The 13,740-nt window shown below is 37.7% G+C and overlaps 1 protein-coding gene across 2 annotated transcripts in view; it reads right to left on the bottom strand.

Moving 5' to 3' along the window:
• The window catches only part of LOC127417137 (multiple C2 and transmembrane domain-containing protein 2-like), a 74,762-nt gene that overhangs the window by 4,626 nt on the left and 56,396 nt on the right, over positions 1–13,740 (bottom strand). For both annotated transcript variants that reach the window (XM_051656848.1, XM_051656846.1), the window contains exons 20-22: positions 9,152–9,261; positions 7,719–7,828; positions 2,292–2,389 (exon numbers count right to left, since the gene is read on the bottom strand). In XM_051656848.1, coding sequence (XP_051512808.1) covers positions 2,292–2,389; positions 7,719–7,828; positions 9,152–9,261 — 318 coding nt within the window. The remainder of the gene's footprint in view (positions 1–2,291; positions 2,390–7,718; positions 7,829–9,151; positions 9,262–13,740) is intronic.

Genomic DNA, 13,740 nt, shown 5'->3' with positions numbered 1-13,740 from the left:
CTAATGGAAGTTGAAGGCACTGTGGCTCTTTTTTTAAAATGCAATAAATTACTTCACAAAACATTCTGTCAAACTCCATGTTGGCTCACATTTAGCTGTAGATGCCTTATAGCTGGGAGTGAAAGGCTGTTACACAGTTTTGGGAGGCAAGAGTAGCTAATCAGTTTGATGATAGGCCTTGTGTCTGGCATTTCAGAATAACCAGCGTAACATTTGACATGCAATCCGATGATATTGATGATATTGAGGTAATTCTCTTAGCAAATTATGTATTCACATGGCTTGTTCAGACAAAGTCACATGACTTTTTTGATGCACATCTATATTCCTATATAAATTCTATAGGAATATTTTCTGTAAATGTGTCTCCATTGCATTAAAAGCGAATATTTTCGTACCGAGTAAGACAATATTTTACTTTCTTGCTTGTGATATTGCTCAGTACACAAATCACTACAGGGCTCCTGGACTGCAATAACTTCCAAAACCATTCCCTTTGATTTTCTTTTTCACAGCTAAGAGCAACAAGGCTCTGAACATGTCATTACAGGCAACTTCTGTAGTCAAGGCCACCATTTAGTCCAAACTATGTACAGCTTTGACAAACAATTAAATACGGTATGAGGCGCATGGGACTTGAAAGTGTGGAGAATGTGTCCAGATTATTTTTCCTTGTTTGTTTCTCCCCCAAACAATAACCTGGAGGTGTATCTGTAATACAGTGACTGCACACTAATTACCAGGCCCTGATTATGAGAATGGGAGATGGAGCATGAGGGAACAAAGCGAGATGCGGCTGCCTCAGAACATGAAACTGTCCTCAGAACTGACAGATGTTGCTTATTTTAGGACAGAGGGCCATTGTATGAAGTCCAGTTTTGAGGGTTTGCGTTTGAAGAAGTGCTCGGGTACTAATTGCTAAGTCGTTTACGGAACCGTGAGACAAGAGTCAATTTGAGCTTTTTAGCGTGCTCTTTATTTGGTCAGTCCATTTTTAGCATAAAGGTTTGGACATGACAAACTTAACGGCAAAAGGCTTTAGCTCTGCAGTGGATTTGCTTACCTTTTTAGTCTTTATTGGTATGGTTAATGACAGAGGGAACAATTACTGTACTGCATTACTGGCATTTTGTTTTTTAAAAGTGGCATACATTTTTGCAAAAGATCATTTTGTCTTTCCATTTTCCAACAGCAGGCAGTTCATCCAACCACGAAAACATATTTCAAAAGGCTTAAAAACTCAGCAATGGTTTCCATCTTGTTTTGCCAACTTGTTGCTCCACATGCCAAAACCAAAATGTCATGCTGGCTTCATCCAACCACACTGACATATGTTAACGTAACGTTGCAGAGGTTCTTCCCAGGAGGTTCGTCTGAGCCAATCATTCAAGCTCTCTGATATCTGAACTGAAGTCTTTGAGCAGGACAGGATGTATTGACTAAAGTTAAAGGGATATATCAACCAAAAACACAAAAGGCAGCAGTATGTTAGTCTGAGTCCTATTAACTTTCATTGCATCTTTAAATACAATAAAAGTAAATGGTGACTGAGTCTGTCATTCTGCCTTTTTGTGTTCCATGGAAAAAAAAAGAAAGTCATAAAGGTTTTGAACAAAATTATGGTGAATAAATTTTTGGGTGAACTATCTCTTTAAATAGCCTTGTTGATGTTGAGAAATATGTCTGAAGACCAGCATTCTACACAAAAATCTCCACGACTTCAGGCCCTTCTTTGTACCCTGAATTCATGATCTCGTTCAGGGTCCGAAAGACTCTCAGTATTTGGCTGCACATTCGCAGGCTTGTGATGTAACCCTGAATGACATACCAGTCATGGATAATGTTTTATCACATATGGCGCCCAGCAGGACGGCGTTGGCTCAACACTTCATTAATCGAGTCCTCCAACCTGATGTGATGGGGGCCGCCACACTGCCAGTGTGCAGACACCGACCCCTTAGCCAATCCCTGAACCCTAAACAGCACTCTTCTTTTATCACAGGCCGACAAAACTGATAATCAGAAACAAGGCTGAAGCGATACGGCTGAGGACAGATCAGAGCAGACCCAATCCAGGCAGCCAGGTGACTCCATCAAGACATGCTAGGAAATAATTGGGCCTTGGGCCGCCTTTAAAGGCGCAAGTTCATTAATAATCAAACACAGCCAGAGGAAATATCCTGGCAAACACTTGGGAATTCTGTTAGAGCAAATAATGCAGACATCTTCAGGTAATTCTGTCCTTGTCTCCGTCCCTCCCTCTCTCTCGAAATGTAAAATTGGACCCTTACCTTTTGAATATCAGAAGGCACCCTCTTGAGAAAATCCAGGATTTCATTATTGTCAATGGCATATGGGTTGCGAAGCTTCTTGGTAAATTTGTTAACACCTGTGAAAACAAGCGTGCATTAATAAATAAAGGTATCCACCGCAACTGCAGGTATCTTACTGACAACACAGAACCAGAACCTTGACCCATCAAGCATTTGTCACCTTTACCTGTTGCATAAAATGTGTTTTAGTATGTAATTATAACAGCATATACAGTTGTGCTCAAAAGTTTGCATACCCTGGCAGAAATTGTGACATTTTGGCATTGATTTTGAAAATATGACTGATCATGCAAAAAAACTGTCTTTTATTTAATGATAGTGATCATATGAAACCATTTATTATCACATAGTTGTTTGGCTCCTTTTTAAATCATAATGATAACAGAAATCACCCAAATGGCCCTGATCAAAAGTTTACATACCCTTGAATGTTTGGCCTTGTACAGACACACAAGGTGATACGCAGGTTTAAATGGCAATTAAAGGTTAATTTCCCACATCTGTGGCTTTTTAAATTGCAATTAGTGTTTGTGTATAAATAGTCAATGAGTTTGTTAGCTCTCACGTGGATGCACTGAGCAGGCTAGATACTGAGCCATGGGGAGCAGAAAAGAACTGTCAAAAGACCTGCATAACAAGGTAATGGAACTTTATAAAGATGGAAAAGGATATAAAAAGATATCCAAAGCCTTGAAAATGCCAGTCAGTACTGTTCAATCACTTATTAAGAAGTGGAAAATTCGGGGATCTCTTGATACCAAGCCAAGGTCAGGTAGACCAAGAAAGATTTCAGCCATAACTGCCAGAAGAAAAACAGTTATGGCTAACTGTTTTTTACAAACCGTCTGGAAAAAGACGGTGTGGTTGTTTCAAGGAGCACAATACTTGCTGACTCCTCTCCAAACATAGCGCTTATGGTTGTGACCATAAAGCTCTATTTTGGTCTCGTCACTCCAAATTACAGTGTGCCAGAAGCTGTGAGGCGTGTCAAGGTGTTGTCGGGCATTTTGTAACCCGGCTTTTTTGTGACATTGGCTTCTTTCTGGCAACTTGACCATGCAGCTCATTTTTGTTCAAGTATCGTCATATTGTGCTCCTTGAAACAGCCGCACCGTCTTTTTCCAGAGCAGCCTGTATTTCTCCTGAGGTTACCTGTGGGTTTTTCTTTGTATCCCGAACAATTCTTCTGACAGTTGTGGCTGAAATCTTTCTTGGTCTGCCTGACCTTGGCTTGGTATCAAGAGATCCCCGAATTTTTCACTTCTTAATAAGTGATTGAACAGTACTGACTGGCATTTTCAAGGCTTTGGATATCTTTTTATATCCTTTTCCATCTTTATAAAGTTCCATTACCTTGTTACGCAGGTCTTTTGACAGTTCTTTTCTGCTCCCCATGGCTCAGTATCTAGCCTGCTCAGTGCATCCACGTGAGAGCTAACAAACTCATTGACTATTTATACACAAACACTAATTGCAATTTAAAAAGCCACAGGTGTGGGAAATTAACCTTTAATTGCCATTTAAACCTGTGTTTGTCACCTTGTGTGTCTGTAACAAGGCCAAACATTCAAGGGTATGTAAACTTTTTATCAGGGCCATTTGGGTGATTTCTGTTATCATTATGATTTATAAAGGAGCCAAACAACTATGTGATAATAAATGGCTTCATATTATCACTATCCTTAAATAAAAGACAGTTTTTTTTTTTGCATGATCAGTCATATTTTCAAAATCAATGCCAAAATTTCACAATTTCTGCCAGGGTATGCAAACTTTTGAGCACAACTGTAAATACACTACTCCTATACGATAAATACGGAACACACTACCACTATACTTTATGATACTTTACCATAACCTAAACTGCAACAAGATAGCATTGAGGACACATTGGTAACTAGGGTTGGGAACAAAGAACCGGTTCTTCCATAAAAAAATAAAATAAAAAACGAAACCAGATGATTTTCATAACTTTTGGTTCAGCTAATGGTTCTCAAACATGGATTCTTCTGTCGATGCAGATGGGATACAATGCTAAAATACTCCATTCAGCGGCACTGCAATACCGCTATTGAATAAGCATGAAACATACAGCATGGCCAGTCTGATTCCCAAACGGACGACTCTTATGATCCAGATCTTTTGAATCTACAGTGTAAAACATAGAGCACGACCAGTGTCACCGCATTCCCAAACAAATGACTCTAATGAGTCAGTTCATTTGAATCCACACCACAAAACTTACAGCGCTACCTCCAAAACAAATTACTTCTATGAACCAGTTCTTTTTAGTGAATGAAAACTTATTGAACCACAAGTTATTCTAGTCATTTTATAAGAAATAATGAATTAATAACATAATAACTTTAAATGAAAAGTCTGTTTAAACACACCTTTAAAAAAATATATATTTTCTGTTAAAATTTTATCTCAGCATTCGGTAAAGGGCTGCTAATAAGAACTGCATTTCTTATTTCCACATTTTTATTTATTTTTTCACAAAAGTAATTAAAGGATTGTTATTGGAACCCTTAGGAAGGAAATGGAAACAGAATCGTTAAGAGGAATCGGAATCATTAATTCCTTACAGTTCCCATGCCTATTGGTAACATTGCAGTAACATTCAATCAATCAATCAGTTATTTTTATATAGCACATTTAAAAACAACTTTGTTGACCAAAGTGCTTCACAATCAAGAATCTAGAAACAGTTAAGAGATTAAGAATGATGGAAACATCACCACACATTACATACATATAAACAATATAAATTCAACAGGAAAAACTATATATTAAAAAAGGACAGTGTATGTGCATATTACTCCAGTTTAAGATTCCCTAGATTCTGAAAGTGGAAAATAGTAGCACTTGCCATAAAAAATAGTAGCACCTGACCAGTAAAAAGATTACCTGGTGAGAGCAGTGAGGCGGTAATTTTTTTTTTTCATGATCAGGTGCTGCTAGGTGCTCACCTAAGGAAGAATCAATTCTGGACTGAAATATTTGACCTCCAAACTTTATCAAAAATAACTAACAAAATAACATCTCAGGAAAGATTTAACAATTTGTATTTATTTTGAATTATTTTCATTTCACTTGATATTTGTATTCTGAACTACCAGTACTTTGGATTTCAATTTAATTAAATGTCTATTGTATGGAAAAGTATTTGAAATGCAACTGAGTTTACCAAATGCATTTAAAATACTCTTCCATACAACAGATATTAATCTATTGCATTGGTATACAAAAACATTGGTACAATTTGCATCATTACCAACTTTTAACATTTCCAACTTAAAAGTCTTTTAAGTTAAATTTCTCCAAATTTCTGTTGAGTAAATTAAATATGTTCTCTCCAGTACTCGAAACTTCTTGCATTGCTGGTAGCGATAGTAATTGCGTGGCGATTTTTCCAAGAGACCCCTCATAATATCTCACTACAACTGGATACAGTTGACTGGTTGTTGTGTCACTGCTGCCGTCCATGCTCAATGAAAAATAACCCAGTGATAATTCCAAAGCTAAAGACTTTGACGTGTCATTTGAAAGGGTTTTGATTATGGCAGTGGTTTTTGTGAGGCCTGATCCGTGCTTGTTGGCGATGTTCGAGTCCGGAAATGCAGCTTTGCAAAGTGGACCGATATGATCCGAAACAGCAATTGGAAGATTGTGGTCAACAATAAAGTTTGCAAAAAGTGTCTCTGCCTTTATCACTACTTTGCCTGTACTCACTACAAATTCATGCATAGATTTATGATTTCCAATAGATTTTGCAAATTGTTGATGTTTTTTTTTTTGAACGATGCAATCGTGACATCCACCGTGTTTCACTGAGAAGTCAGTCTGGCAATATTCACAGTAGGCATGCGAGTCAGAGGTTTGACTTGTTTTAATAAAAGGCCATTCTGTAGTGTATTCCTGTCTATATTTCTGGCAGGATAGTCGACTTCTTTTAGATGGAGGAGAGTAGGACATTTTTTTTTATATCTGGCTGGTGATGAAACCTGAATGACTGTATAAGGCAACATTTGCACGGCAGTTCCTCAAGGACCCCCTGCACCGGTTGCTAAGCAACCCGGCTCACCGCTACTAGTACGTTAGGTAAAATGGCAGTGAAATATATTATTAAGAATAATATGTATATATAAATAGACAGGAAAACACACACATGGTAGCCTGTTGAAACTATGGTTTGTATGTATATTTATAGGCTATACGTATATATTTTTATATATAACGTTATATAACGTATATATATTATGGCAAAATCATAGCACTTTGCATCTCTGCCAAACGTATATGAAGGGGAAGATTATTCCATAGTTTAGGGGAACTACCGAAAAAGCTTGATCCCCCTTAGATTTTTGCTTGGACCGAGGGACAGCCAACAGCATTTGGTTTGAAGATCATTAGTGATAGCAGAATTTACGCCCGCAGAACTCCAAAGAAAGCTCTGCAAATTTCTGCAGAATTCAAACTCCTGTCTTTTACAAAGTTCTGCATGTTCAATGCCTCTGTTGTGTTCATTTATGAGATACTCTGGCTAAAATGAGTTTGCTTTCTGCTACCAATGAGAGTGTAGTATTTCCATCTTTGTGTAACACATTTTCCCATACTTATATCCATTCTGCAGATTTTTCCCTAAAATCAGTGCAGAGAATGTGGAAAAATGTCCACTGATTGCATCTGCGTAGGGCGATAAGTTATTAACTTTTTTAAATTTGTCATTTAAGAGGCAAGAAACATTTGTTTGTATGAAGACAAAATAAATTCAATTCATTTTATGTTATGTCATTTGCACACTGCACTTGTAGTCAAAAGCTTTTGTGTGGGACCTTATTTAAAATAATTTATGACAATGTAAAAGGTTTTAATTCATCAAGTAATTCAATTCAAATATTCATAGGAATATAAGATATTATATTTGACTTAATACAGGTCATTTCTTTTTTTTTTTTTTTTTTTTTTAGCATTTATCATTAACCACTAATTTACCTTAGGGGCATTAACACTGCTGAAAATGCTTTTGATCGCACACTCTCTCTTTCTCACTTTCTTCCATGCAACAATATAAAACCTTCAAATAGCCTCAGACAGGGAAGGTGCAGCTGCCCCTACTCCCACCCCCCAATAGCAGATCATGTTCATGATTCTGATCAGCTGTCATAGGTAGAACTGTGGAAATGGATCACTTTTTAAATAGCTTTCGTCAGGCATCAGTAAAGGAGTTGAAGCTCAAAGCTCAGAGAGAGTAAAGTGTGACTATCTAAAATACCTCTGCATGACTTCCATTTAAAGGAAAGTGCAGACAGCTTAATAGCAGCATTGGAGTATCACGTGTGATTGGGTGAAAGGGCTACACATGGTGTCACACTTACTTACCCCACAGTAAAATGATGTACCGCAGTGGGATGAAGTACAAGGCTATAGTGGCCAGAAACAAAACCAGGCAGGCCAGGAAGGACAAGAATGGTATGGACCAGTTGAATGTGCTGTCAATAAAGACACAGTGCCAGTTAATGAACATAAACATTAGTTGCCCCAAAAAGTAACAATTAAAGGAACTATTCATGCAAAATAAAAAAATTCTGTCACCCTCATGTTGTTTCAAATCTTTCTTTTTTTTTTTTTTTTTTTCACAAAAGATGTTAGGGAGACTGAGAGCCACAGTTACCATTCACTTTTATTGTGTGAAAAGAAAAAGATGCAATGAAAGTGAATAGTGACTAAGGCTGTCATTCTTCATCTCTTCATACAGGTTTGGGACAACATGAGGGTGAGACACCATTTAGTGTGAACTATCCCTTCAAGCCTGTCACGAACTCAAGGACTCCTCCTACTCATCACCAGACATCCCCCTCACCCTTGTTCTGAGGGCACCTTGAACTACACATCCCAGCATGCCTACCTGGACTGATTACATTTACACCTGTTCCCTATTTCATAGACTATTTATGCCCTGTTCTAACAATAGTCAATGCAAAGTCTTGTTTTGCTCCTGCTAACATTTCTGAGCATTTACCTCTGTTTATTCTGTCTGCCTGTGTTCGACTTCTGCCTGTTACCCACCGTTTGATACTCTGCTGCCTGCCTTGTTTACCCATTGTTTACCTGGACTCTTACTGTGATTGTTTGCTGCCTGCCCTGACCATTGCCTGTTTATTACCACGTCTCTCATCTGCCTATGCTGTTCCTTTACTGGTGATTTACCCTGCCTGTCTGTTTATGAGTTGCACATTTACTATTAAACCGCATATGGATCTTAACATCTGTTCTCCGAAGTCTGCGTTACAAAGCCACATTTAAAAATGCATGAATGTCTTTGCATTATATAACAAAATATCAAACCAAGTGACTTTAATTTTAAAGAAAGATAGCACAAGCACACATTTCAAACAAAACATTTCATAAAAATAAGGTTTTAAATGATAAAACAACAGATATTATTCAAAATTAAGACAAAAAAGTTTTTGGACACTTTTTGGCTGTCAAACATAGTGAAACATAGTTAATGCAACTACATGGTTTCTCTGCTAGGAAACCCATGTAAACTTAAAAGAAACTGATTATATAAATCCGTTAAAAATACAATTGGGACCAGTTTGTTAAACGTAATTTAAAAAAATGGCAGAAAATGTAATTAGTTCTCAGAAAAGGTCTAGCATTATACAGATTCCACTTGGTTTATTGCTTGGTATATTTAATGCAATAAAAATCCCACTAAATTGTCCAACTACTTTTTGGGGCCACTGTATGTGAATATAGATTGTATACACGAGTAGCTTGGCAAGAGGTATAAAATGCTTTGCTCTTACTTTTTTACTCTTTCCCCAATGCAAGCCACTTCATCTAAAGTGTTTTGAACTGTAAGCACAATTTCCTGAACCATGTGGATTTTTTCCATCAGTCCTCTTTTCTCTGATTCCTGAATAGAAAAGGGAGGGGAAAAAAAATGACAGAGACTAATGAGGGAAGACAGCTGCTGGAAGACGACAAAGGAAGAGCAGTTTATTTCCAGAGTGCCATCACCAGTATTTCATCTAGTCAATGGGCTGTAATGAGCTTCTGTAACATCTCCCCAGACTTCAAAATGTGTCAGCTTTTCCTCCAGAGCTGTCACAGAGCTTAGAATATTGCAGCATTTGTCAGGCACAAACAATAAAGGTGCATCACAATCAAAGATTAAGCGGAGGGGGAAAAAGATGCAAAAATGGCAATCAGAAAGCACAGAGAGAGAGGGGGACTGAGGACTTTGAGAACACAGATGATGTGAGACGGCAAGTTGCGAGGTCGTCTGATCAGCAAAACTGTGCTGGACGAGTCTTGGCTCATTTCCTGGGGTGCAAGCTTTTTTGAGTACCACTTCTTGCCGTATGAAAGCTAAGAGTTGCCCACCTTGTGGCAAGATTGAGTGCATGCTTGAAATCATTGGATTTATAATTTTCTATATCCAAGCTCGTGGGAGAAATCTTGCATTTACTGACTGTAATCATGTTATGCCAAGCAATGTTTTTACTTCTTGTGAGTTGGGAAATCCCATTGTCTTTTTGTATTTGATGCATCACACAGTATTAGTTTGCCTTGTAATTCAGAGAAAAGGGCTAAATGGACATTCTATGAAAAAAAAAAAAAGAGATATTCTATTCCATTTTATTTAAAGAAGATTGCTAGGGTAATCTAACATCCAAAGCAACATGATCACATCAGAGATTCCTCCGGCATAAGAGCCCAGGAGTACAGTTCTCCAAAAGGGGGAAGAGGAGAGAGAGAAAAAGAGGGAGAGAGAGAGAGAGAGACAAGAAGCACTTACATCAAAATGAGGGAATAATGACAGGAATAATGACAGAAAGGCAGTATGGGGGGGGGGTGGAGAGAAAGAGAGAAATGTGTGATAGAGTGGTGTATATGTTTGTGTAAGCGACCGTCCCCAGACGGCAGGCTGAGAGACCCTGGTGAGTCTGCTCCTGGAAAAGCTCGGCCCAGACTCCCCACTGTCACTCTCCATTCGGCCCCAGACACAGGAAACCATAGGAAACCAGTCATTCCTCCGCTCAGCACAACCTGTCTAATCCAGCACTGTGCAGCATGTCCTAACACAGAGACTAGGAAATCAATCAAGCGAAAATCAACATGCCTCCTGTTATGAGTCAGTTCAAATCCCTGCTTTGAGAAGAAAGTGTCAAAGGAGGATAAAGTACAGAAGAAGAATGATTATTTCAGTGTATCAACTGTGTTTGATTTTAGCTCAAATATCCTTAGTGCTTCTTTGTTCAATGAACAGCGTGACTGCCTACCAACTGTGTGTGTGTATGCTGGGGAACTTTTAATGGATTATTAGAATTATCGTCCTCATTACCCATCTTATCTCTATGTAAACTTCCTTAAAGAAATATTCCGGGTTCAATACTAGTTAAGCTCTATCGACAGCATAATGTTGATTACCACAAAAATTAATTTCGACTCGTCCCTTCTTTTCTTTAAAAAAGCAAAAATCGAGGTTACAGTGGGGCACTTACAACAGAAGTGAATGGGGACAATGAAGGTGAATGTGGCCAATTTTTGGAGGGTTTAAACACAGAAATGTGAAGCTTATAATTTTATAAGAGCACTTGCATTAATTCTTCTGTTAAAACTTGTAGCTGTAAAATTGTTTAAATTGTCATTTTTACAGTCATTTACGGGTTTTAGGGTTTGTTGACATTATATTGTCATGGTAACAAAGTTGTAAAATTTGGCGATAACTTTACACGGAAAAGGTTAGTAAATTATTTTATCACACTAAAAGCATGTTAACATGCATATCCTTTATATCTTGTGGCTATACTTTTGAAAAAGTGAGTATTTTAATGTTAAAAAATTTGCCCCCATTCACTTCCATTGTAGGGCCAAGATTTTTGCTTTTTTTAACTAAAAGGAGGGACGAGTCAAAGTACATTTTTGTGGCAATCAGTATTATGCCACAAATTCAGTCGATTGAGCTTAACTTGTATTGAACCCGTAATATTCCTTTAAACTCTGATATCATGCATAAAAAAAAATAAATAAAAAAAATGGCCATTCTCTGGATTATTGCGATTCATCTCCTCTGAGGTGGAAACCAATTTTAGCAGAAATAAACAGTCCTAGCTACATGTCTACTGATTAGGAAACCCATGTCAGATCATATTCTCAATTCAGACGAAATTGTCACCTAACTTTTATGTTGGCATAATAGGGAACAGATTGCACAAAGGTAAACAGAAAATGTAGTTTCACAGGGATGCTCGGCACAATCAAAATTCTGCAATGGCAGAGTTCATTTAACATTCCTTTAATTCAGTAAATTGCGTCAAATTTGAATATTCATTCAAAGCTGGTGCAAACATTCGCGACTCACTTATTCCACAACAGCATAACCAGAGTAATGCACTTAAATAAAACACCTGCGTTATTGGCAAAATGTGCAGCAAATGCGCAGTACAAACAAGTGAAACATTCAACGATCCTGAGTGAATATGTCACGGGTTTGTGCAATTTGAATATCAAAATGATTATGACATCAACACTCTGTCCTTGTGGTATGTGCTGAAGGTGACACGTTATACGTTTGATATGGGGGGACAGAGTTGAGGGTTAGAGGACTTCACTGATGGTACCCTAGGGTACAGTGAAAGGAGAGGGTCAGCTCTCTGCATGTTTACCCATAGCATGAGGTCTCTCTCCAAACCAGAGTGTTAGGTGACCCTGTGTCCAGGGCCAAATGAACAGGGCCTCCCGTTCATATGGGACACAGTTCCAGGGGGTTGTTTTCTCTATTCTATCTTCTCCTTTTCTGATGTGATTAAACCAGCGTCTGTGCTCGACACAATTGAAACCGAAGGCCAATGGGACATTACATCGCAATGCATGATTTGTAAAGTTCTCTTTCTCCCTCAGGACAGATTCGTGCTCATAGAGCAGATCTGTTGTGTATTATTTCTGCTGTATCACGGCCTTGCTATCGGCTTTCTTTAGCTTCATTCCATCGCATACACGCCGCTCAGCTACAGGTTTACATATTCTCTTCCTCCAGGGGAAAATACACAGAAAACGGGCAGTAATGGTAACCTCCTCAGAGGGGGCAGCCTTTATCCTCATGTTAACCAAAGACTAGGAAAATAACACAGCCTTTGAAGTTATCATATTTAACATAGATCATTCTTCAAACCCAAAACATTAGCCGAGATTACTTTGATAGGAAGTGTAGAGCTACACCGTTTGATCAGTCTGCATGATACCGAATTCTAAAGTCAAAGTGAAAAAACATAGCAGGGCTTTGAAACAAGCAACTTTAAATTAGAGCTGACAACTTAAAATAAACATGGACATCTGGTTAATTAAGTAAATTAAAGGAGATATTTACATGAGGCGTGAAATTCAAAACAAAATACATGTAATAAAATATATTGTTATTTCTATTTGTGAAAAAATATAAATAAATACAAATGTGATATGTTTATATGGAAATAAACTATAAAATAAATATTATCATAATCATTTTAATAACATTTTTCATTATCAAATTTATATCATAATAATCATAAAAATAAATAAAAGTAAAAAATAAATGCACACGCAGTCCAAGAATGGGCTTACTGCAACCTTACTGCTTAAAATTCAAAATTCCAAGCTAATTATACAAATACAACTGATTATACAGGAGAATTATTTAAATGAAACAAATATAATTTTTATGACATTAGCTTAATTTTATCGCAGGCATTCACAATGCATATATTTATAAGACTCATATGTAATTGTCTAATCATTGCTTTTATTTCCTTTGACTTCGAAGTTCTTTCTCCCTCCAAGATATATTACAATTGTTTAGCTGCTGGGCGTAAGCTAATGTGCTTGCACACACATATCATGTGTTTCATCCATGAATTATGTGCTTGGCTTGGACAGGATTTGGAAGAGGGAGCTGTTTTTAACAGAGGGGTTCCTCGCAACAGATGAAGCTAGCCTGCGGTCATCATCGCTGAATATACTGAGCACATTATGGATATGAATCCTAGGCCCTGCCATATAGCTCAGGGGTCAGCGCTTTGAGGCTCAGAGCTCCGCACTTCCGCACATCCGAGTCAGAAAGAAATATCACATTATCTTCCTGTTAACCCATTCTTGTCTGGACCAGACAGCGTAGACTAAAATGATTATGAGCCTGTCCTGCCTCATTATAAATTTATTCAACACTCAGCATTCAGTGTTTGACCATTGTGACTGCTGTCAGGGAACCATTCACATGCACATGCACACACATCTTCGATAAATCAGTTAATTGGCCAATAAAAGGCCTGTATTTGCCAGAAAATATCAATATTTTATTATTAAAAAGCAAATATAAATGGGAGAAAGCTGGGGTTATTTGCTATCTTGAGTGCAT

The sequence above is a fragment of the Myxocyprinus asiaticus genome, chromosome 26 (genome assembly GCF_019703515.2).
Source record: "Myxocyprinus asiaticus isolate MX2 ecotype Aquarium Trade chromosome 26, UBuf_Myxa_2, whole genome shotgun sequence".
NCBI classification, from domain to species: domain Eukaryota; kingdom Metazoa; phylum Chordata; class Actinopteri; order Cypriniformes; family Catostomidae; genus Myxocyprinus; species Myxocyprinus asiaticus.
The sequence above is the reverse complement of the archived record's forward strand: the minus strand, read 5'-3'. Positions and strand labels throughout refer to the sequence as shown.